Source organism: Sander vitreus, chromosome 7, assembly GCF_031162955.1.
Source record: "Sander vitreus isolate 19-12246 chromosome 7, sanVit1, whole genome shotgun sequence".
NCBI lineage: Eukaryota > Metazoa > Chordata > Actinopteri > Perciformes > Percidae > Sander > Sander vitreus.
In genome coordinates this window covers 25,798,244-25,822,234 of record NC_135861.1, presented here as the reverse complement: position 1 = coordinate 25,822,234, position 23,991 = coordinate 25,798,244, and the positions used below count along the sequence as shown (strand labels likewise).

General features: G+C 41.7%; 2 protein-coding genes across 2 annotated transcripts; both read left to right on the top strand.

The window, feature by feature from the left end:
• Positions 1-4,069: 4,069 nt before the first annotated feature.
• rap1aa (RAP1A, member of RAS oncogene family a) lies at positions 4,070-17,189 on the top strand. Its single transcript, XM_078255630.1, has 9 exons — positions 4,070-4,136; positions 5,926-6,082; positions 8,755-8,842; positions 9,638-9,706; positions 9,827-9,883; positions 9,976-10,116; positions 11,743-11,886; positions 14,767-14,882; positions 16,455-17,189. Exons 3-8 carry the CDS (start codon positions 8,786-8,788, stop codon positions 14,851-14,853), a joined length of 555 nt encoding a protein of 184 aa, XP_078111756.1. The 5' UTR covers positions 4,070-4,136; positions 5,926-6,082; positions 8,755-8,785; the 3' UTR covers positions 14,854-14,882; positions 16,455-17,189.
• Positions 17,190-18,734: 1,545 nt separating this feature from the next.
• Positions 18,735-23,569, top strand: xkr7a (XK related 7a). The gene is made up of 3 exons (XM_078254038.1): positions 18,735-19,270; positions 21,644-21,843; positions 22,055-23,569. The coding sequence occupies exons 1-3, from the start codon at positions 18,735-18,737 to the stop codon at positions 23,008-23,010; spliced, it is 1,692 nt and encodes a 563-aa protein (XP_078110164.1). The 3' UTR covers positions 23,011-23,569.
• Positions 23,570-23,991: the final 422 nt, after the last annotated feature.

Here is a 23,991-nt window from a genome sequence, read left to right as displayed (position 1 = left end):
TTTAGATCAATTTTTTATTATTTCTATATTTTTGAACATACAGAACAGACAAACACAATTGAACAAGATCAAAAATCCTCTCCCACCCCCCACCCTCTGCGGTCTCGAGGAAAACAAAAACAAACAAATAAGCAAAAACAGAAACAGAAATCACACCTTGCCTAGTCCTTCTCCTCTAATTCTTGTGATGCTGAGGTCATTAGGACTGATACTTGTGCTGCTGCGTTTTTCCATAGGTCTATAGTTGATGATTTGGCTTTGTTAATCCTTGCTGTAGAGAGCTCAAGCATAACTATGTCTAGAAAATACTCCAACCACTGTCTTATACAAAGCGAGTGGGGTGGGGGGTGGGGGAGCCAGCGTTGAGCTATCATTTTCTTGGTTGCGGTTGCGCCGGCTAGCCAAACTTTCTTCTGTCTCCCAAGCAGATGTAATTTAGAGTCGACATCTTCTCATTTTGAGATGAATGTTTTTATGCATGGGCCTAGTTAAATTAAGATTAATTAAATTTGAAAAAAGGAAACAGGCCGAGCGAATCCCATAAGGCTTAGTGTTGCCTTAAATGCTCCACACGAAATCTATGCTGAAATTTGCAGGATGTCAACAAGAACAAGAGACACAAAGCATGAATGAGACACCTGCTCTCTCAATAACTGACCCTCACTTTGACCCAGGTTACATAAAAGGCTAAAGGTGGACAATCTGCTTCTCCAACAACGCTCCCCTCTGGCAGGAGGCTGAGGTCCATCAGGACCAAAACCTCACGCCACAAGAACAGTGTTTTCCCCTCCACCTCTAGCCTTATTAACAAGGCCCGGAGCAGGTTTCTGCTGTAATGCTCTTTTTATTTTATTTCTATCTTTTTATTTATTTAACACATACTGTTTACATATACTTATACTTATATTGTTTATACCTATACTTATATTGTTTAATATTCCATTTAGAGAATGTGTGACGTGCACCAACAACACCAAAACAAATTCCTTGTATGTGTTAAAAAACGTACTTGGCAATGAAACCCTTTCTGATTCTGATTCTAATTCTGATAACACCTGTCCTTACAGACACCTCTTGTTCCCATTTCATCATAGATGTGGAGGGAGAGTCTATCAGTTTTTGGAGTTCATTCAAACAGCATAATAAAACCGTAGATCAGATAAAACCGATATTATTTCACTATGTGATACATATTGAGAAGTAGGAGGCTATAACATGACATTAATACACATGGCTTGGATTTTCATGATTACACAGTGTGAATATCAATGAATGAATTTAAACTCAATCTGACATATCCTGTTACTGATTTGTGTGTAATTGGTCGACTCTTCGAGCAGGAAGTGAGTACAGCTGTAAGGATATTCAACTTTTTAGAGCCAAAGCCGCATGGATTCTCATCAAATCAGCGTTATTTCTGTTGATGTGTCTTTTATTTTACAGGTTTGGCCTGAAGCGCAGTCACCAGTGTTGCACTGAACTGACAGATGAGAACAAACAGGCGTGTGTCTGTCTCTTTTTAAGGTAATCTGTAGTCGGTTTGATGAGGTCCATGGACAACATGTTAGTGTCCATAGCGTCTGTAGGATGACATCGTCACACATCACTGAAACAGATGCTGTATTCTATTTACTTTACTCACAATTATATTTTAAGGCTGCCATTTATAACTTCTATATCTAGAGTTTATGATGATGACTGTGGTAAAAGTTCTTTAATTTGTTTGTTTTCAACAAGGGCTGGGACCTCTTGGTAGAGTAACATGGCAACACTGTCCCCAGTATACACTACATCAAATGATATTTGCAGTCATAAGTCATCTGATGATGCACAGCCTCTTGTCTGTCACAAACTCCATATTTAGCCAGTGTAATGAAGAAAATATGAAGGGAGAGTAACTCATCTAATCCATGAAGTCACTGGGCTGTGACTAGCTCTCTCATGTGGGCTTTTGTCATGCCAGCAACCACAGAGACAAAACAGACACACAACGACACAACGAAATATGTAAATATTAAGAGGATGATCAACTGAAGGAAATATTTAGATACGACCAATAGTAACACACTATGCATAAATTCAATGTGTCTCAGGGACAAAAGCAATGCCATCTAATCAACCAAGTGAAGTGCAAACTCCACTCAGCTAATATTAAAACAGTTTAGTGTACTGAGAATATACCATTAATAAGAGTCGACAGCCATGCTAGCAGCCCTGTGAGGCCGTATATAGGCATAACGATGCTTTGAGCTAAATGCTAATGTGCTAAAAAGCTCACAATGACAATGCTAACATGCTGGTGTTAAGCAAGTATGTTTATCCTGTTCACCATCTTAGTGTGTTAGCATGCTAACATTTGTTATTAATTAACAGTAGAGCTGAGGCTGATGGGAATGTCATTGGTTTTGCAGGTATTTATTCTTAATTCATTAAAGGATGGACAAAGACTTAAATTGACTTGATGACAGTGCAAGATGAGAAGTTAAGAGATCAAGTTATTACGACTCATCCTGAGGCGAACAAGAATGTGTGAAATCAAGTTTCATGGCTTTCCATCCAGAGATATACGTGTTTCACTCGACAAATTAAAACTTTGACCTGCTGGTGGTGCTAGAGAAAAAGTCAGGGGATAACCAAAATCAATAGGATTCATGCTATGAAGACCATGAATGTCAATCCATTCCATAGTTTGAAAGATATTATAGTCTGACCAGACAGACTGACATTGGCTTAAAAAAGTCCTAAAATACAGCGGACACATTGGTGGTTAGTTTCATCAATAAACTGACTGTTAGCAACTGCAATTTAACGGTACAGTTAACAGTTCCTGAATGCTCAACATTGAAAAGGAGACTGACTTTTCTGGGGTGTCTAAACTCCCTGCATCTCCAACCACGAGGGCCCTGAAATAACTGAATTACAGATATTATTATTAATTCTTGAGTGAGTCTGTGTTGTGTACTCTTGAAAGGCAATATAAAAGGTGTCTCAACTCTCCCTCTGCATTCTGTTGCTTATCAGATGCTGTGATCACTAAAACATTGGCCTCCACAGTGACCACAGCTGCAGCCAGAATATTACAGCACCTGTGTGTCCCCTGATCACTGGCAGGCACTCAGTCACTCAAATCCCCAAACAAATAAACCTAAGATCAGATGGTAAGATTGATAGATGTCAGAAAAGCAACCTTGCAGTTTGGTTGTGTTATAGGAAATTCCATCTCGCTGAAAAACTAAAATGCCAAAAGTGAAGAAAAAAAACACAAGAACTTGAATGCCTTTTTGAGTCACATGGGGTTCATCAAAGCTCTTGTTGTTATTAGATTCAACTTCAAACTTCACCTCAATATTCACCTGCCAAACATCAGCTCTCACTGCAGCTGTGCTACTTTTCATAATCAAGGCCCTTTCTCTGCTGTGTATTTTCTTCAGGGAGTGTTTGAGAATCAAATGTAATTTTTGAGATGTTATTGAGACGCTCCAGCTTCCTGAACAAGAATACAAACAAAGTGCAAATCCTGAATGTCATTGTCTGCAATGTTAACTGTGAAAATGTTATATCTTTAGATCTTTAAACTGAAAATGCATTTTATATAAGACAACGTAGGTTTCTCCCCCACTGAATATGTTTTGCTTTTTTGCTTCTTCCAGCACTGGTAGCTCAATCCAAAACAATGCATCATATTTTATAAACTAATGTATGTTTTGTATGTAAAATCTTAACTTGTAAAGTAACTAGTAACTAATAGCTGATCAATAAATGTGTTGTTTTCTCTGAAATGTAGAAGCCTATACAACTATAACATGATGATGATCAAGTAAAATACAAGTACATGAAACATGCTTTTAATTTGTGGCATCAGTGGGCACATACATCTTTTAATGGTACAATATAAAACATGCTATATTCTTCCTGTAGTGAAATCACTTAATGATTAAGTTGAATGACTTAACTTAGTGTTTGAACCATAGACTGTATAAAATAGGTTCGAACCCAACTGAAGAGGTTTAAATTGTACCTTAACCTGAATAGCTGTGATTGGCTGATCCTGATCCAATCATTAGCTACTGTTGCTCCGACCCTTCCGTACATTCACACAGTGTGATTTAGCCTTAGCGCACACATAGCGGAACACGGTAAGTGTCTTGTGAAGCTTTGCTCGTGTGTAAAACAAATTTGGGCTAATTATCCAGCTTGTGACTTGTATCAGTTTAATGATTAGTCCTTAAACATTGTATTTGTCTCCGACGAGACACTAAAATGACTTCTGGCTCCACTGTACTGCGAAATAATTCTTGTGAGTTAAATAGCTTTAGCTAGATGACTGGATTGAGAAGCTAACGTCAGCTAATGACTAACTAACGAGTTGTCGCTACAAACATGGTTTGTGGTTCAAGTAGTTTAATGTCCGATGGTATCTCTGTCGCTTTCAGATATCTAGTAGTGTATCCACATGTTAATGGGAACTCTAAATAGCTTCTCAAAACTCAAACGTTAGCTAGATTAAATATAAACGAGATTTGAGAGTTCAGTTTAATGCTAACTGGCTAGCTAACTTATTTAGCTAACGGTGTTAGCTAAACAGTTTAATTAAACAGGTAACGTTAGCTCAGTTGGATTGGTTCCTAGCCGTGATATAATAACCATATAACTGCTATGACATCCCATGAACTAACATTAAACTGTGAGTTCAAATTTGATTTCTTTGCCATGCCAGCGTTAGTTAAGTGTTTGTGCTGCACAGCTCGCCGTGTCTTTTTAGCATTTACCAAATGTTGCTAGCCGGATGCTAACATTTCAGTAGTTGCAATCAAGCTACTTTTTTTGGTAACAAACTTATCGTTAAATTCACATTTTAGGAATGTTGACCCATTACTACTGCCGACTTTGACTGATCATTTTAAACGGTGTTACGGTCCTAGTCTAGTGCATTGGGAAACTAATAGCCACACCCTTACTTTCGAAACCAACTAAATTGTCACCAAAATAAGTTCATATTTGTTTTAATTTTTCAAATGCCAACATGGTACTACTCGTTTAACATAAGTCGTAGTTTTTCAAAATAGACTTTTGTAAAAGTTGAATTTTAAATCAGAAGTGTGTTTGTGCTCTTATGCTGAGTTAAAATCCATTTGCTCTTGACACACAAGATTGAACTGAAGAGTAGTTTGAGTAGCCCAGTCAGCTATTATTTTAAGCCTTTATGATGAATGTTTTAGGCAAACGTACTGTGGGTTTGTGGATCAGCAACAGGTCTCTAAAGGAATAATAATAATAATATAAGATTTTTTAAGTCAGTGCTTTTTAAAGTAGGGTCCTTGAGGGGGTTCCAGGTGGTGTCCAGAAAAACGGGGGGGGGGAGGGAGATGTGTTTTTACTATAATGCCATCCATAAGTAACAGTGACAGAATGTATGACTATTTTGGTCATGGGCTTCATACACTTAATGTAATGAAACTAATCTAAAAGCAAAAATCCTATCTGATGGGAAACCCTAGGACAAAATATTATCAGATGGGGGGTCCGTGGTCTTCTTTGTGTCAGTTTAAGTGTCCTTTATGTCAAAAAGTTTGGGAACCACTATGTTGTAATGTAAAACTGTGAAAACTTACCTCTGGACTTCATAAAGAAGACCCACACTGCACTTAAATTGGCAACAAAAAGTCATCCCTCAAAAGCAGTGTCTTCATCATCATCATTATTGCTGTTATTGAGCAAATACTGCACAGCAGATTATTTTAATAATTCTTCTTTGCCTGTTGCCTGTTTTCCACTGGAGTCTGGTGTCAAATGTCCTTCACATTTTCTCATTTGCCTGCCTTTCTAAACAAATAAGATGAACTTTGAGTTATGTAGGGATATTAATCCACTTTTATCTAGACCAGTGATCTGAATGTAAACATTTCAATATTTGGTTTAATTCAGGTCCAGTTTCCTGTCTGATCAGTTTGGTGTAGCCTAGTTTTCTGGCTCCCAACCGACCCTCAGCACCTGCCCGCTGACATCGGTGTATCTGAGGATCTGCCGGCGCCCCCCTCCCCAGATGTAGAGGGAGTTGTCAACTGCAGCAGCCGTGTACACAGTAGGTTAAGCTGTTTTTTCAACATAAATGTGCTTTTTGTGTTTTATTGCACATATTTGTGCAAAATACTCTTTTGCTTAAGGCAATTTCCATTTGTAAATTGTGGCCTGTGTTTATACTTTACGTCTTTATCAGAAATGTGGGATAAAGGGTTCATTAGCTGTTAGCAACAATGAGGCACTCTCATCAGCAAAGCCAGCACAAATTCATGTGTAGGTTTGATGAAGGTTGTCAGCTCAAGTGTTTGATATTTGAAATGTTTGAGTCCAGACTCGTATCTAATCAGGGGAGAGCCTAGATTTCTTATCTGATGTCATGGCTTCAAAGCAAGTTATGAGACACCCACATAAATTTACATCTTAAACACAGAGGGGTCTACGTACAATTTTTCGGGTAACCAATGCATTAGGCACACGTTGGCTTCACCCTTTGGTGCGCCCCCCTCGCCCTAGTAATGATTTCAGAGCAGTGGTCATGCGTGCACCCTCTGATCTCCATTTTCTGTTTGTATGGTGTACTTGAGTAGAGGAGGTCATTACAATGGCTCTTTGTAGAGTGCCTCGTGTGCCTGTCTCTCACTGTGGGTTTCTGGTGGTGCTTCATACATCGTAGTTAGAATTGCAAATGCCGGTCGAGTGTGACAGAGTGGTTTTTGTATTATTTGTCTCAATGTTTGACAAATGTCCCGCAGACCTAGTATGATTAGTGGATTCAAAGAGGTTCACAAATGAGATTTTAGTGTGCATCAACCCCCTCTTTGACATTTGTACATCAAATAAAGATTATATTAGCATTTCAAACAAAACAAAAAACACCACGTTATGTGATTGGCTGCCCCAGATATGTTTTGTGTGCATCCATTTATCTAGATATTTAAAGTTCACCTCAAGATGGAAATTTTCCCCATTCAGTTAAATCTATCAAAGTACACAGCAAATTAGGCACATCTTCTCAAGTTCTCACTGAAATCTGAAATGTTGCATATGAAAGCCACAACAATGACAGATTTGATTATGTTATGTTTGATTTTTTTTTTTTTTTTTTTCCACCGTTCAGTCACACAAAATTAAATAAAACAGTGGTTGAAAATTACATCACAGAAGAAAAGCCTTCTGTAGTTCTCATGGGCTGTCTTCATCCTAAACATTGTCATGCCAGTGACAATTCTCACTCTTAATACTTTCTAGGTCGCGCACGCACGGTGTCTTAACTGTGTCAGGCTGATTATAGGAGGAGTTGATGATAGGTCATTCTCTGTGGCCTTTCTCCTCCGTATTGTAATGAGATGAAGTTATTTGCGGTACTGAACTCTTACCTACTGACTCGTACACTGACATTTTTAGGATCTATTGCACTTTTCTGAGTCCACGGCTCCACATTAAATCTAATGGTTCAGATGTTGCAAGCTTTTACTAAAGGGTCATTTATTTAGTGTTACAGCACTAATGGGTGAAACACTGGTCTGGAATTAAGGAGCATGTCTATGTTTTCCTTCAGCTCTTCTTGATTTCATTTTCATTTTTTTTTTTCATTTTTTTTTTTCTTCAAGGCAACATCCCTGTTGCCATGACAGCTGAAGTCCCATGGTAGTGGGTGGGAAAGAGAGCTAATTTTTTTGGCAGTGTAACAGGGTTGTTTTCGGCTGATGTCAGTGGTGATTTTTCATTGTTGTAGACAATGAAAAATGTCTACGGACCTGTACTGACAGGGTGTTCACACTGACATCAGCTAGTCGAGCAGCTTCACCACTTCAGTTACTGGACATCGTCAGCCATGCTGAAGTTTCTGGTTTTGGTCTCTTGCAACATAAAGTATTTGATTGCAATCAGAATCCGCTACATTGGCCAAGTATGTGCACATGTACAAGGAATTTGACTCCAGTTTTAAGTTGCTCTCAATGTACATACACACAGTTCCAAAGACAGTTAAGATAGAAATAGACATACAATTTAAAAACAAGGACAACAAGCTGACCAATAACAGGTAAAAACTAAAACGGCCCTCGGAGAGCGCAGACCTTCACAATGACATGCACATACGTCTCACAATGTTGATGCGGTGTCAACTTTCCCATTCAGGATCTCCTTTTTCTGATTATTTTTACACCACATGAATGCAGCACAATGCCCTGTCTCACAATCGTAATGAAAGTGAAAAATAATTTGTGTATCCGCCCTGTGATTCGGATCAGCTCTAAAATGTAATGGGTTCTTCCTTGACCCGTGCTACACCCTTCCACAAACAAACAAACAAACAAACCAAGCCGAAAACATAACTTCCTTGGCGGAGGTAATAAAGAAAAAATATTGTGTGGGTGTGGGTGGGTGTGGGTGTGGGTGGGTGTGGGTGGGTGTGTGGGTGTGAATAAAAACCAACGAATAGAATAGTTTTGTTTTTTTGTGTTGACAGTCTAAAAGCACTGTTAGCGAGATTTTTCTATTCACATTTTTGATTCAAATGAAATATTGTAAAAGATGAATAATGAATGTGGCATGAATTAATTTCAGTCATATTATTCAAAAATGATTCTTAATGATGTTTTCCCTAGGGACAGGCTAATATGGAAAAGCTCGTTTGGATTTTTAGCTAGCTGAGCTGGTTGTTTTCAGTTGCTCTAAAAGACACAAAGATCTTCTGTCTCACTTTATCGTCCTTCCTCTGTCCTTCCACAGACCCCTGTGCTGTCCAGTGAAGTTGCCCACCATGCGCGAGTACAAGCTAGTGGTGCTGGGATCAGGAGGCGTGGGAAAATCAGCACTGGTGAGTGATGGCTGCTGCAGCACCCACACCAGTTTTGTAGTGAAATAGTGTTATTGACGTGATTTTGATGCAATTTCTAATGAATTAAGAGGTCTTTTAAATGAGGAAGAGAGAGATATTCTATAAAATTGTAGATAGATTCTTAGCCCTGCATAAACTGCGTTGTGGCTCATGTCTTTATTCTGCAGATAATATATATTCCGGGGTGTAATATTTTTAAAAAGCACCAAAAAAGAAGACTAGAAGGCAAGAATACGCCTAGAATACGAGTCATGGGCTGGGCAGCCTCAACGTATATAAATGATCCTTGTTAAGAAATTAATCTGGCTGCTTGTCAGAGATGAATGCTGATGATGAATCACAATAGATGTAATTTTTAACTTCTGTTTGTTGGATTTTTACATTTTTATTTAAACTAATTTGCATAATCAACATATTGAAATACATCCCACTCTTCACCCCCACCCATCCCCCTGATGCACAATTAAATGTATGGATAAATAACACATGCAAAAAAAGTGCAATAATAATTGTAATAGCACTGGGGGAAAGGAAAATAAATAAAACAAAGGAGCAACAATAACATTTAAATGTATGTATTACAATAAATAAAAAATACCTAAAATAAATTAAAACCAGCAATGTACACTCCTTCTGAAAGGGGATACTTAAGCATGAATCATAATATTTGAAGTGTGTTTTTATATTTTGGGAAATAGATTTGGATAGTAATACAAGCAGTGTGCCAATTTTTGATTAATAATGATATTCTTTTGCTTCATTTGTCCATTTCAGACAGTCCAGTTTGTGCAAGGCATTTTTGTGGAGAAGTACGACCCCACAATAGAAGACTCCTACAGAAAGGTAAGCTCAGAAAAAAAACTTTACGCACTTCATTTGACCTCTTTGCAACAGATGATTGTTCAAATGCCTCCACTTGTCTTTTTTTTTTTTTAAATTTACCCGATTGTTTTTCTTCAACAGCAAGTCGAGGTGGACGGGCAGCAATGTATGCTTGAAATCCTGGACACAGCTGGAACAGTAAGTCAAGTCAGACACGGGCATCAGACGGAGATAGAAGATACATTCCAACAGGCTTCTGATGGCTTCTCCTCTCTGTCATTGATCTGTAGGAACAGTTCACGGCTATGAGGGACCTGTACATGAAGAATGGCCAAGGTTTTGCTTTGGTCTACTCCATTACAGCACAGTCGACATTTAATGATCTACAGGACCTCCGGGAACAGATCCTACGAGTAAAAGACACCGAGGACGTGAGTGTTTCACTCGTCTAAAACATCTTCCTTTTTTATTTTCATGGGTCTTTTCTAGGGCTGCACGATATGAGGAAAATATCTAATTGCGATTATTTTGACTGATATTGCGATATGATACACGATATATAGAGGCGATGATTATTTTTGTGTCATTTTCATTGAAAAATACTCAAATTAAAATGAATATAGTATGATTCCGGGCCGGTAGTGTTTGGAGGCCGCGAGCACCGGTCTGATAATAGTTATACATTGCAAGTTCTTAGCAACACCATCCGACAGCCTGGTGTGTGTGGCCGCTACCCGCTGGTCAAACTGTGCAGCCTCTGCTCAACCCATACGGCGGGCCGCAGCAGCCTCTTATTTCAATACAAATACAGGCTAATCAGAAAGCACTAACGGTCACAACCATGTCTAGGATTTTCAGAAATATAGGGGGATCAGTGAGCGCTTCCCCAAATGGCATAGCCCTGGTCGGCCTATGACGTAAAGCCATCGAACTCTTTTTTTTCCTTGTCACGTTTGGAAGTCTATCGGTAACGTTAACAGACTGTGTGTGTGTGTGTGAGTCTAATGATGGAAAGCCAAAAAAAGAAAAGGGAAAGGTGGCGCTGAGAAGGTCAGACTCAAAAGGGAAAAAATTATGGAGGAGGAGGCAGCGAAATAGTCCGAAATAACGGACATGTTCCGGGCATCCACAAGTAAAGACACTACAGGTGAAATAAGCTAACTTTGCTAAGCACCTAATGTCACCGCTAGGCACAGATGGGAATTAGCACCAGCTAACAGCCAGCCAGAAGCTTGTGAAATTTGAAAGTAGCTTGTTGTAAATATGAGACAAATTAATGGTTTACTATTGAGTGGCTCTTGAATTTCTCCTTCCAGTGTGCTACTTGCGTTGGGCTAGTGTGGAATTGCACGAAAAAGTATGACGCAAGTCTAAAATATGGATATGAGGAAAAACATAAATAATGTAAAAGCGATGATATACAACAACAAAATTTAAGGAAAGCAACACTTAATCTTTCAATCTTCTAACAAATTTGGAGAAACATGCTTTTTTTTTTTTATATCTGACAGCAACAATCTGTAGATTGTAGATTACAGTAGTAGGTTCTACTGCATATATCAGTATTAAAATATATATTTTTTCTGATTGTAGTGACATTATTTTTTTCACCCGCTCTTGTAAATCTATAATGCAGCCGCTCAGTGTGTGGAGCGTTTCTCCTCAGTGATAACCTTTTGTTGGCGTTTCTCTATATAATCTGCCTGTGTCAGCTCTCAGGCTCATCTCTCCCTCATTAGAGTCAGCTCTGTGGGAGAGAGGGCAGAGCCGGTGGGGGGGGGGGGGGGCAGGTACTTTGTGACAGGGTGGAAATGTCAGAGCTGTTATTAGATGCTATCTGTCCCTGTGCAGCACGCCGAGGGTGCTTTATTTATTCATAGCAAGGTGCTTCATTGGTCTTGTGTTTAAAAGGCTCACTCAACCTTTTGCCTTGTGCATTTACTGTATATAAGATCGTAGATCAAGTGAATCATTTATATTTGGCCATGTAAAAATAAAAATGCGGTAGGAATTTGAGATATTGCTTTGAAGCTTGAACATTTCTGTTGATCAATCAGGTTCCAATGATCCTGGTGGGAAACAAATGTGACCTGGAGGACGAGCGTGTGGTTGGCAAGGAGCAGGGGCAGAACCTGGCCCGTCAGTGGAGCAACTGTGCCTTTTTAGAGACTTCAGCTAAATCAAAGATCAATGTTAATGAGGTAAGTACTATTACAATTAGGCATCTAACGGTACACGGAAGTCACGGTTTGGTTCATAAGTCAAAGTCCGGTGCGAGTTTGGTACAGCGGGGGTAAAAAAAACAAATGTGTAAAGATACATTTATTTTGAACAGACAGTAGTGCAAGTGCTAGTAAAGGCTCTGACACACCAACCCGATGGCTGACCTTCGGCAGAAAAGGCAGTCGGACTGACTGCCTCCCCTGAGTTGGTCAAAAAAGGGCCTCGGAACACACCGAAGTGACGCCGACTTGTGTACGTTCTGTGCGTGCGCGAGACGTAATACGTCTCCATAACAGCAGGCGGCGCTAATCTGTATTGTCGCCCAAAAAATGAAAACCCGCAGCTGATCGGACGAACGCATCACGTGGGTCTGGCTTCTCCCGGATTTCAAAGCCAGACCATGATGGCGGCTCGTTCGGAATACGATCTCATATTTTACGAAAATAGTTCACCGAAACGTGTTTCTGAAAACATTTTAAGTGAAAAATAGGCCATGCAGTTGCTGAATCTGTCTTCATTTCAGATCAACAGAGGTCAGTTTAAAAGATTTTCGTCAGATTTTGAGAGGCGTTCGTCAGACTCATCCCGCTCATCTTTTCCGGCCTAGCACTCCACCAATCAGATTGGTCATTGAGTCCAGACTGCCCGCCTTCCGATTCAACATGTCAAATCGGCCCAAATGAAGGCCGACGGCTCCGACTGACGACGGCACAGAACACACTGAACAGACTTGAATCACTGACCTCGCCAGACTGTCCGACGGCCAATTATCGGGTTGGTGTGTCAGGGCCTTAAGTGTCAAAGGAACATTTTACTTTACATTACACTGTATGAACCCTGAACAAGCACTTTCCCAAAGACAACAGGTCACAATCGGGCTGAAAAGCATCTCTTATCCCATGAAATTGAAAATACAAACGTGCATCAATACCGTGTGTTGTGCGTGCAGCTGCCTGCACCCGACCGTGACCCCAAGACCATGACGTCCGCACTGTGGTGGTTCAGTACCAATACCCGACCGGTTTCAGCCCTAACTACTATACTACATGTTATTGGGCTATTAATATGATTTGAAAAATAACCTATGGGAGATGTCGGCCTGCTAGGGCTGCAACCAACAATTATTTTCATTATGGGTTACTTGTTGATTATTTTTGTGATTAATCGTTTGGTCTATAATATGTCAAATAGTAAAAATGCTGTATCACAATTTCCCAACGTCTTCAAATGTTTGTTTTTTTGTTTGTCCAACCAACAGATCAAAACTCAAAGCTATTTAGTTTAGTAGTGTAAGACCAAAAATATTCAAATTTGAGATGCTAGAAACAGAATTTCATATTGACACATATTATCTTTTGTTGTATATATTATTAATCAAATAATCGTTGCGGCTTTATGGCCTCTCATACAATCTGCTTTAACAGTGTTAAGTAAAACTCTCTCTCTTTCTCCCTGTCATGGCGATTCTAAATTGGAGCCAAAAGTTCTATTTACAACTACGTAAAGCAAGCGGGCTACAGCAAATCCACATAGAAAGCATTTTTAGGAGCGTTTTTGACGTCCATCACTTGCATATTTCACAGAACAGATACTCTTCCATTTTATTAAATGTATCAATCCGACCCGCCTGGTTGTTGTTACGCTTCAAGTCTATTTTTGTTGCTTTTAGTTACACGTAAGCTGCATAGACTGTTTAAATCACACTAATATCCCGCTGTATATGTGGTCTCAATGTATTAACCAGATCTACATAGACATTTCCAGACAAACTGGGAGCCTTGACCAATCTGTTTCACTCCAGGCAGATTCCCCACACTTGCTATGGTGGGCGCGGAAATACAATCAATGACTCAATGGGCCCTATTTTAACCATCTAAGTGCACGGCGTAAGGCGCATGGGGCAGGTGCGTTTAGGACATGTCCAAATCCACTTTTGATAGTTTGACGGCGGAAAAAAGGGTCAGTGCGCCGGGCGCATGGTTCAAAAGGGTTGTACTTAGTATTTTCATTAATTCATAGGTGTGTTTTGGGCGTAACATGCAATAAACCAATCAGAGAGTCACCTCCCATTCCCTTAAAAGCCAGGCGCGTTTGTAACTTGGCACTTTGCTATTATGATTGCAGATTTGCACCGTAATATTTTTATTTGTAATCTTGTGTGTGTGACAAGCATAGGGTGTGCGTTCTGTGCACGAGCCTAGGGGCATTTTACTTGCTGTTAAAATAACAATAAAATGCTGCGTTATTGACTTTAGACCAGGTTTTTGTTGGTCAATGGCGCGATCGCTTCCCGCTGCCTCAACATAGCAACAATAGCAAGTCGCCAAGAAATCACCTGAACACACCTCCCTGTAAGACCAGCACGCCCAGGGGCGCAAAGATGGGCGCAGGTGCATTTGCTATTTAAACGACGTGGGCGCTGGACGGGAAATTGACAACTGCGTCGGTCTTAAACTAGCAAAGGCACTTGTGTCAGGATGTGTGCCGCGCTGCGCCGGGTGCAAGATAGGGCCCGATAGATACAAACACTGTTGATTTCTTCCCATGGAGCCGACATGAAAACTATTTTGGTTCAGTAGATTTCTGCTGCAGCTTGGTGAAGGCAGGTCAGCCAGAGCTGCTGCTGCCAGACGGGCAGAGACGTTTACAGAAGACAGATTGGATGACAGAACGCTTTAAAGCATTCCAACACTGGTTTGGATGTTGATTGCTATGGCAACTATCAAAGCTTCAAAGCACAGGGTCTGCCCTAGTATTGATGAGAAAACATCTTTCCTAAGTGCCTTTTTAAGTTTATTAGTTCTGGGATTGCTGAAGCAAAAAGTGTGATGAGACTGTTGTACTTTCTCTCGTTGTAGATTTTCTATGATCTGGTGAGACAGATCAACAGAAAAACACCGATGGAAAAGAAGACAAAAAAGAAGTCGAGTTGCACATTGCTTTAAAATGCCCTCCCACTGCAGCTCCAGGCCAGGTGAGTGGGTGCAGAATCTAAATTTATTCCACACATTAGCAGGGATTGAGCTCTGGATTGTCACTGAACGTTTAGAGGTTTATTGCAGTAATCACTAGAGCAATTTCATTCATTTTGACGCCACGTATGTATTGTATTGCAGTAACAGGATAAACTCAGTAAATTTGGGGGGGGTTAAAGCATTACTGATGTCTCTGAAACAATGACTCATAAAGTCAATCTTTTTTTGGGTGGAAATAAATAAAAACCATCTCTAGTCCAGTTATAGCACCCTCTGTTTTGATGTGTACTGATAAAAGGAATATATATTTATATTTCATGTAGATGTGCCAAGTTGTAAGCCTTTCATGAATGTTGTGGCTCCACCTGCTGTTGAAGCCTTTTAACTGTAATTGAACTTTAATACACCAGCTTTACATTACCAGCCACCGTTTCCTAAAGCATGCCATAGTGTTGCATGCGTTTCCCCAGGTTTGTGAATGTAAATCATTGGTTTACAGTCCTCTTTTCACTCTGATATGAAAGTCGACCTCTGGATCCGTAGTCCTTGTGGGGATCATCCAGAGTTTCAGTCTTTTTAGTGCAAAGCTCCCCGTTACTTTGGATGATAACCACTTGATTGATTAGCACAGAACGAGGACTGTGGATTTTGTCCCCATCACATTGTAGGTGGGTTAAAAGGGGATATTTGAATGGCCAGTACAGGAGGAATGATTACAACAAGCGAAAACTGTTTCCATGATCATATAGGCACCTGACTATTGCTTTAAGACAGAAATGTTGTGAACCTATCCTTTTTAAGCATATGATTTGTATGAAGGGGATGAAATGTACTGGTTTATAGTGGAGATATAGTTAGATACTTTATTGATCCCCAAGGGGAAATTCAAGGTCCCAGTAGCTTAAAGACATCACACACAACATACATCACAAAAGTAGTGGTTGTCCAGTAGTAGTAGAGGTTTTTTGTTCTGTAGGTGTGTATTGACCTGAGACGATGTAATATGTTCAGTGAGCTTGTCCAAACTACTGTAGCCACTGATGGTTAATTCTGATCACATTGAAGCAATTTGAAGTCTTGTTAATTGCCTTTTATATTTTACAATATTTGAGTGTTTTTTTTTTGTTACATCTGGCACACAAATAGTTGACATTACCATTTAACAAGCTGCTACAAAAACACTTGGACCAACAGCAGTCTGATTTACCTGGAGCGCAGACAGATTCACGAGAGGTGGACAAATGATTATTCATTCATGGAGATTTAGTGCGACGACTTCCTGTCTTATCTGCAAGGAGAAAGTCGCCGTTCTCCCAAGGGTACACTGTCACAGGCATTACTTTACTAAACATACAGAGCAGTGGGACACGTTCAAGGAAGGAGAGAGGGAAGATTGCTCAGTTTGAGAGTGGCACCCCTAGGGAAGAACATCTGCTCAGCGGCTCGCAAGTCACATGAGTTTGAGACCTCTGATCTAAACTTAGGCTCCTATTTCTCTGCAAACGGCTCGTGTCCTTTACAATGTTTAATATGCACTGATATTTTTTTATTTTTTTTTTCCTTGCTTGCAGAAACGTGTGTTGATTAACTGTTTCCCAGTGGATCGTGCCAGCATTCCAAGTCCTCTCCAGAGCATTTTGAAAAAGGCCGACAGACATATTTCACCACTCGCAAAATGGCAGGAGACGGCACATACTCTCAAGATACTCTTCTCTGCTTTTTAATAGCGAAGAAATCCACCTTAATTTTTATTGTCAGCCTGATGACAACTCTGTTTTTGTTTTATTTGTTGTTTTTCTTCTCCGAGGTGTCTTTCTTTTGGAAATATCAGTGTAAAAGAAGAGACCATGGGTTTAAATCCATATATGGGAACTAAAGTGTTTTATTAAAATTAACTTCCATCTTTAGCATATTGTGACATATTTGCAAAATGAAACCATATGAAATGTTGGCCTTCTCATACATTTCTGCACTAACAGTGTCAACAAAGATGCATCATTGTCCATAAGTAACTCGCTCCTACTTACAAGGATGTGTATTGATGAGATAACATCTTTCCTAAGTGACTTTGTTTTTTATTGAGAGCTGCAAGCCTTCCATATTTCCCATAATATATTCTACTTCCATTTTTGCATAATAAAGCTAAGGAAATTAGTATTTTATAGACAGATGGGGAGGGGGGGGGAAATGGTTTGTTCTGATTTGTGTCTTGAGGCTGCAAATATATTGTACTAAACCAACTCTAATATTGCTGTCACAGATGATTTTCCAGCTTTTATGAATGATTAAATTTTAGTACATTTTCATTATTTTGTCTTGCTTTATTTCTTCGTTTTTGTGTGGTTCCCACAATTTTTAGTTGCTCAAAGTATGTGGGCTAAAGTATGAACAAAAACACTTTTTATAGTTTTATAAATCATGTGTTTTCTTCACAGCACACAACAGCTGAAGTTGGTAAAGTACTGCTCAGGACACAGTAGTGAGAATCAATACCTCCAGGAGAGCCTTTACAAGTGTAACTAGTGTTTCCTGTTGGCAGAAATGACAGCCTAAGCCTAAGCCCAAGCCACCACAGTTTTAGCTGAGAAGTTGAGTCAGCTGACCTGCAGCAGGGAAGAGAGGAAGGAGCACAGGAAGAGGAACCCTCAGAGCTGGAGGCAGCAAAAGCAGAATAGAAACTGATGAGATGGTGGACTTGAGGCAAGTGAAGGCAGATGAGACTCCGCTGATCCACCTCAGAATGACGGTGAGACATAAAGGCCTCTTTATGTTGTCATAATGCTTGACTGTAAATGTAACCTCGTGATTACATGACTGGAAGTATAAAGAGTAAAGTTTTACACCAGAGCACTCCGGTGAAAATAAGATATCTATAGATGTGTTCTTAATGCATTTTGTGCTTTTGAACTTAGCAGTGATGGAAAGTAAGTACATTTATTAAAGTACACTTTTGAGGTAGTATAGCCATCCACTAGTGCCAAAGAGATTTCCCCTCTGAACTTCTCAGATGGTTTTATTTAAATTAGGTTTTAAGGCCCAAAAAGGTTAATTTGTCCAATATTTCATAAAAAGCAAAGATTAGAAATATCAGAACCCCAGTAACCATCTCACTAGATCTAAGATCCACTGTATCTTGTGACCCTTTTGAGGGGCCCTGAACCCTATGTTGGGAACCATGAGCTAAACTACTTTATTAATTATGAAAAAAAACTAGCTCCACCTCGACCAGCTACAACAGCAAAATGCTACATACTCAAACTGATGCAGCAATATCATTTAATAATGCAATATATCAGTTACAGAAGTCATTCATTTTGAGGAATGAGTAGCCTACTTTTAATTTTACTGATAATACTTATATACTTTTACTTAAGTGGGATTGTGAATGCAGGAACCTTTCCTTGTATTTAAAAAAAAAATTGTTTTACTGGTATATTTGCTTTAGTAAAAGGATCTGAGTAGGCCTACTTGTTCCACCACTGACTACAAGCGAGAAGATATCTGATTCTGAATTAAAGGGACCCATGTCAACATGCTGTATAAGTGGAGCTCGTGCTACCTGTGCAGGAACATGAACGGTAATGACCTCATGTACCAGCTGCAGAGGAATCTTCTCTCAGACCTGCAGCTGTTATATCATCGCAATTAAAATCCTATTTCTTATTATCCCCGCTGATTGATAAGCGGCGGTGCCTCCCCATCTCTCTCTCACCTACCCTGGTCCTCCTCCCTGCCTCCTTTCCCCTCCCTCTCTCCCACACGCATGCATACAGACCGACAGGCTACACGACCCCCCTCCCCCCCTTCCATCATTTTCCCATCTCTTACTCACTCTCTTCCCTACAACAAACATGGCCGCGAAATCTGATGGTGCACCCGTCTCTCTACGAAACGAAATCCCACCCGAATGTCCCTCCAGGTCGGACCCGCGGCCTCCCCAGCACCGTCATGCCGAGCAGCGCTACTCCCTGTCGGACTGCTGCTGGACGCTGTGCGCCCTTTTGGTGTTCTTCTCGGACGGGGCCTCAGACCTGTGGCTGGCCGCTGACTACTACCTAAGGAGGGACTACTGGTGCTTTGCACTGACTCTGGTCTTTGTGATAGTCCCGTCCGTGGTCGTGCAAGTGTTGAGCTTCCGATGGTTCGCCTACGATTTCTCGGAAACCGTCGAGAGCGGCACGGCTGCGGCCGCCGTGGTAGCGGCGTCGGGAGCGGAGGAGAGCGACTTCAGCACCAAGGACAGCGGCGAGCGGGGCGCTGGCCGCTCTGCCGCGGCCGGGGTGCTGTCAGGGCCGGACACCGGGGGAGGAGCCCAGGGCTGCTGTAGAGCCTTTATGTGGTTCTTCCAGGCCATCATTCACATCTTTCAGCTGGCACAGGTCTGGAGGTAAGTCTGGACTTACCGAGATCTGAGAGGAGGGGAACTACACATTCTACCTTTGTACGTGTGTGTGTGTGTGTGTGTGTGTGTGTGTGTGTGTGTGTGTGTGTGTGTGTGTGTGTGCGTGTGTGTGTGCGCGCGTGCGTGCATTCATTCTCCAAAGCCAAGCATCACTCCCTGTAGAGGTAAACGATTATGAAATGTAATCATTCAGGGGTCCTCCCTGAATGATTACGTTTCATAATGTTACCAAAATGCCAGAATGTCTTTTTGTATTGTTTGATGTTGCTGCTCAGCTTAGAAGGGGAGAATTACCCCTCCACCCACCCCACCCCCCCACCCCCTGACATGCTTTTAGGTCAATCATCTCCCAGGAAAATCACCAACTCATCCACACCAATCGCCTTATATAGAAAAATAAAAATCCCTTTGTCTTCAGGGGTTTGGAAAAGAAAGAGCCTGACTGCTGAAGAAAATGTCTTAAATGTCATGAGAGTTGCTTCCTATTTGCAGTGATGTGTTTACCCGCCTCCCTTTTCACTGTTTAGTGTATTTTTGAGGCCCCTGCTCTTATGTTCATGCAAAATCCATATTCTCAAATCTCCCAGCAGTTTTTAAATTCAGTCTGTTCCTCTCAACTGAGCCCAAACATGTTTAATTACCAGACGCACTCTGAGACTAAAAACAAACCAAAGTACACTTTACTCTCACATGGGTGGTAGTAGGTCTGTAGGTCAGCTACTCAGTCAGTGATGGTGAGATAGTGCTCAAGCTTAGAGTGCCCTGATAGGTTTTGACAGGCTTGAACCGCTGCCAGCCCGGAGGAGGCTTCCAGCTGAATTGTGGTGGGAGTAGGGTTCGCCAAAACGCGATGATATTCAAAGACAAGTTCTATTTTATAGACATACAGGGACTTTATAGAAGGATAAATTATGTGTAATGATGAAATCAGATGCAAATCAATTGTTTGATTTATCTATAGGCCTTCATAATCTCCCTGTCTGTGTCTTTCTTTGTGGTCTCTCTCTTCTTGCCTCTTTAGACAGCCCAATGGGTAATATATATTGATTCCTTATTTCCTCCTGGAGACTTAGACGAGTGTGTGTGTGTGTGTGTGTGTGTGTGTGTGTGTGTGTGTGTGTGTGTGTGTGTGTGTGTGTGTGTGTGTCTGTGTGTGTGTGTGTGTGTGTGAGAGAAAGAGAGAGAGTGTCTATGAGCACATTAAAACATTGTGGCGGCCCAGAATTACCGGTAATGCAATTAAAGCTGCAGTGTGTGCTCCATTCATTGTCACTGCTCTCAGATCAGTGTGTCTGCACATTAAGAGGATTACCTCTGTGTGTTTTACCCTCAGCTGTTAACTCAGGAATGATCCGTCACTGATACACTGTTAGTCAGGTGAGCCGGGATCATTTTGGGCCGGCTACCAGAATTAAATGTCAGCGCACAAGAGATAGGATATGGGGTTGTGTTACAAGCAGAGTGTGTGCGATGAAACTCTGTCTTTGTGTGTGTGTGTGTGTGTGTGTGTGTGTGTGTGTGTGTGTGTGTGTGTGTGTGTGTGTCCTCCTGAGTCTTTGACCCTCATTACTGCACATATGCTCCATTTTCTCAGCGTGTTACATCCCAAGGCACATTTTGTGTAGAAGGAAGCAGCACAAAAAAGGGTTACACAAACTCCCTTGTGGTTCACTGGGCTTGTTGACATAGGGCTCCTCAGACCCTTCTCCCCAAGGCTATCACTGACACATTTATAGCTGCAGTCCTCCTTGGCAACCACCACTTTCTTTCAAACAGTCAGGTCAGGTGGCTGTGTGTAATGATAAAGGTAATGGTTTACACACAACATGTATTTGCATGGTACAAATACATGTCACGTGTCAACACATTTGTGCAGCAATATGTTTACACAGTGCAAGTATGTGAACCTGCGTGTCTACAAAATGATATGTGTTTGTTATTCAAGGTCATTATAAAACAAGCTAAGATTGGGGTGGGACTACATGTCAGCAAATCTGAGGTGTTCCACACGGGATTTATAGCTAGCTTTTTTCCCCCCACAGATTGACAGCATTTATTTGAATTTCCCTTTCTCAGTTTTGGCTTTCTCTGCAGCCCTCTGATTTTATTTGAAGAGAGATTGCAGAAAAACCACAGAGCTGCTTCGTTCAGTTCAGTCCAGTCGAAATCCCAGATGAGCAAGCATCCAGCTTTTTGGCAAGAACTACTGACAACTCCCAGAGTTTGGAATAATTAGTTATGACTTCTGGGAGTCTGTGTTTGATCTCCAAAAGTTTTTAAAGCACAGTATTTAGACCAGAAATTCTGTCCTAATGCAATGACGAATGTGTCTGAATTGTGTCTGTCTCTGATACACAGGTATGTCCACGCCCTGTATTTGGGCGTGATGAGCCGCTGGCACAGAGACCCCGAGCGCCGTCACTACTACTGGTGCATGATGTTTGCGAGCGCTGATATCAGCATGCTGCGTCTGCTCGAGTCCTTCCTGAAGAGCGCCCCTCAGCTGGTACTGCAGCTCAGCATCATGATCCAGGCCAGTCAGGTGCTGCCCCTTCAGGGTGAGTTTCCAAAAGTGACCAATTGCCACATCAGTCAATCACACATCTGCAGCCCACGCTGTGCATGATGAGTCACTTGTGCTCGCCTCAATCAGGCCCCCTACAGAGCAGAGAAATGTATATTCCTGCTCTGCTAAATGGTAAGACAGCTACCATTTCCACCCTGTCTAACTTATCTTGATCAATCCCTCTCTTCCCTCTGTCTCTTCAGGGCTTTCAGCTTCTGCCTCACTGATATCCCTCGCCTGGATGGTCGCCTCCTATCAGAAAGTCCTGAGGGACTCCCGAGACGATAAGCTACCTATGACCTACAAGGCCGTCATAGTTCAGATTCTGTGGCACCTGTTCACCATTGGCGCCCGCACCCTGGCCTTCGCCCTGTTTGCCTCCGTGTTTCAGCTTTACTTTGGTATCTTCATCGTGGCCCACTGGTGCATCATGACGTTTTGGATAATTCAAGGCGAAACGGACTTCTGCATGTCCAAATGGGAGGAGATCATCTATAACATGATGGTGGGCATTGTGTATGTTTTCTGCTGGTTCAGTGTGAGAGAGGGGCGCACTCGCTGCAGGATGCTCATCTACAGCCTGACTGTGCTCATTGAGAATGTGGCGCTCACCACTGCCTGGTATTTGTACCGCGGTCCTCGTACCTCAGACTTCTACGCCGTCATCATGGTGTGCGTGGTGGCCAGCAGCTACGCTCTGGGCACCTTCTTCATGTTTGTGTATTACTGTCTGCTGCATCCTGATGGCCCAATCTCAGGGTGGGGTTATATTGTGGAGAAGGAGGTGCCTGTGGAGTTGCTGGCCTCCCCAGCCACCAGCCTCCCCCCTGACCTGGTGAGCAGCCCCCCCAGGACACTTCAGAGAACTAAAGGGTCAGAAAGAGAGCAGGGGTCTGGGGTAGATGGAGACGTGTTTCAGGTACGACCACCTCGGGGAGCTCAGGCCCCAGTGCCCAACCTCACACCCAGGACAGAGGGGCCTGTCATCCGAATAGACCTCCCCAGGAAGAAGTACCCCGCCTGGGACGCTCACTTCATTGACCGCCGGCTACGTAAAACGATCCTGGTGCTCGAAAGCGGCGCCCCAGTCACGCCAAGGATTCAGTACCGCTGTCTGGGCACACCCAAAGAAGTGATGGAGTACGAGACCACCGTGTGATGTGCTGAAGGCGCTGTGACTCAGCTCGCTGCCGCCTGGACACCCTGCCTTAAATAAAATGGCAGGTAGATGACTCTCACTGAGCAGTCTGTTTCAGCTCCATGCCTACTTGATTGCTCTTTGTACTGTCAGGCAGTGGAGACAAACAGGCAAGGAAGGGGAGGAGTGTGGTGTCTTTATTTTTTACAAAGGCAAAGTGCTGTGATGTTGTCTAATGATGGTGCATATTTTGGTTTCTGTATCATTTCTCAGGTCAGGGTGTGGTACAGGAAGAGGTCGACGTTAGCAGCAAAGCCCGCTGTCCAGTGAAGTTAGAGAGAGCACAGGTAGGCAGAGAAGTGGAGCTAGTTATCAATCAGAGGCAGAAAGTCCTCCTCAGTGAAGGTGCTGCAGCACATCCTCTCAAGGCGATCAATCGACAACAGAGACAAGCCTTCAACGTGCATGATTATTTATGGCAGCTTGAAGTGAAACATCACTGAACAAGATGTAGAAGAGTGAGTGGCATTTAAAGATGGTGAACTCGAGCACTGTAATTTTAAACACAATCTACAATGAATACAACACAGGCACTGATGATCATAATCATCCTTTTCCATAGCTACTCACTCATGTTGAAGGAGCCTCGCTCCCTCTCTGAAAATGCTGCTTCATGTCAGTTCAAAAGCAACATTTGAGTTGAATGTAAAAACAGTTGAAAATGTGATTATTTGTGAAAAGGCTTCCAGCATTAGTGGGATTTACAACATTCCTGTGGTACTATATCTGTTGTTTTTTTAGGTAAGCTAGAACAAAAAAAAAGAGATTTGTGTGTTTTTACAAGCAATCTGTTGTTTTGGGGGACATGCCATCACTATTACTCTAATAAGATACACCTTCATTCAGAATGTGTATGTACTGAACAAAAGCTACATTATGATTTACATTTACAGGATGTATTCTACTGATTGGACTCTCAACAGTTGTATTTTCATACTGCAT

Coding starts and splice junctions, on each gene's coding strand:
- rap1aa (XM_078255630.1), top strand. CDS start 8,786: ATGCGCGAGTACAAGCTAGTGGTGCTGGGATCAGGAGGCGTGGGAAAA. Junction 9,884..9,975: donor TCCTGGACACAGCTGGAACA/GTAAGTCAAGTC, acceptor ATTGATCTGTAG/GAACAGTTCACGGCTATGAG. Junction 10,117..11,742: donor GAGTAAAAGACACCGAGGAC/GTGAGTGTTTCA, acceptor TTGATCAATCAG/GTTCCAATGATCCTGGTGGG.
- xkr7a (XM_078254038.1), top strand. CDS start 18,735: ATGGCCGCGAAATCTGATGGTGCACCCGTCTCTCTACGAAACGAAATC. Junction 19,271..21,643: donor CAGCTGGCACAGGTCTGGAG/GTAAGTCTGGAC, acceptor TCTGATACACAG/GTATGTCCACGCCCTGTATT. Junction 21,844..22,054: donor TCAGGTGCTGCCCCTTCAGG/GTGAGTTTCCAA, acceptor CTGTCTCTTCAG/GGCTTTCAGCTTCTGCCTCA.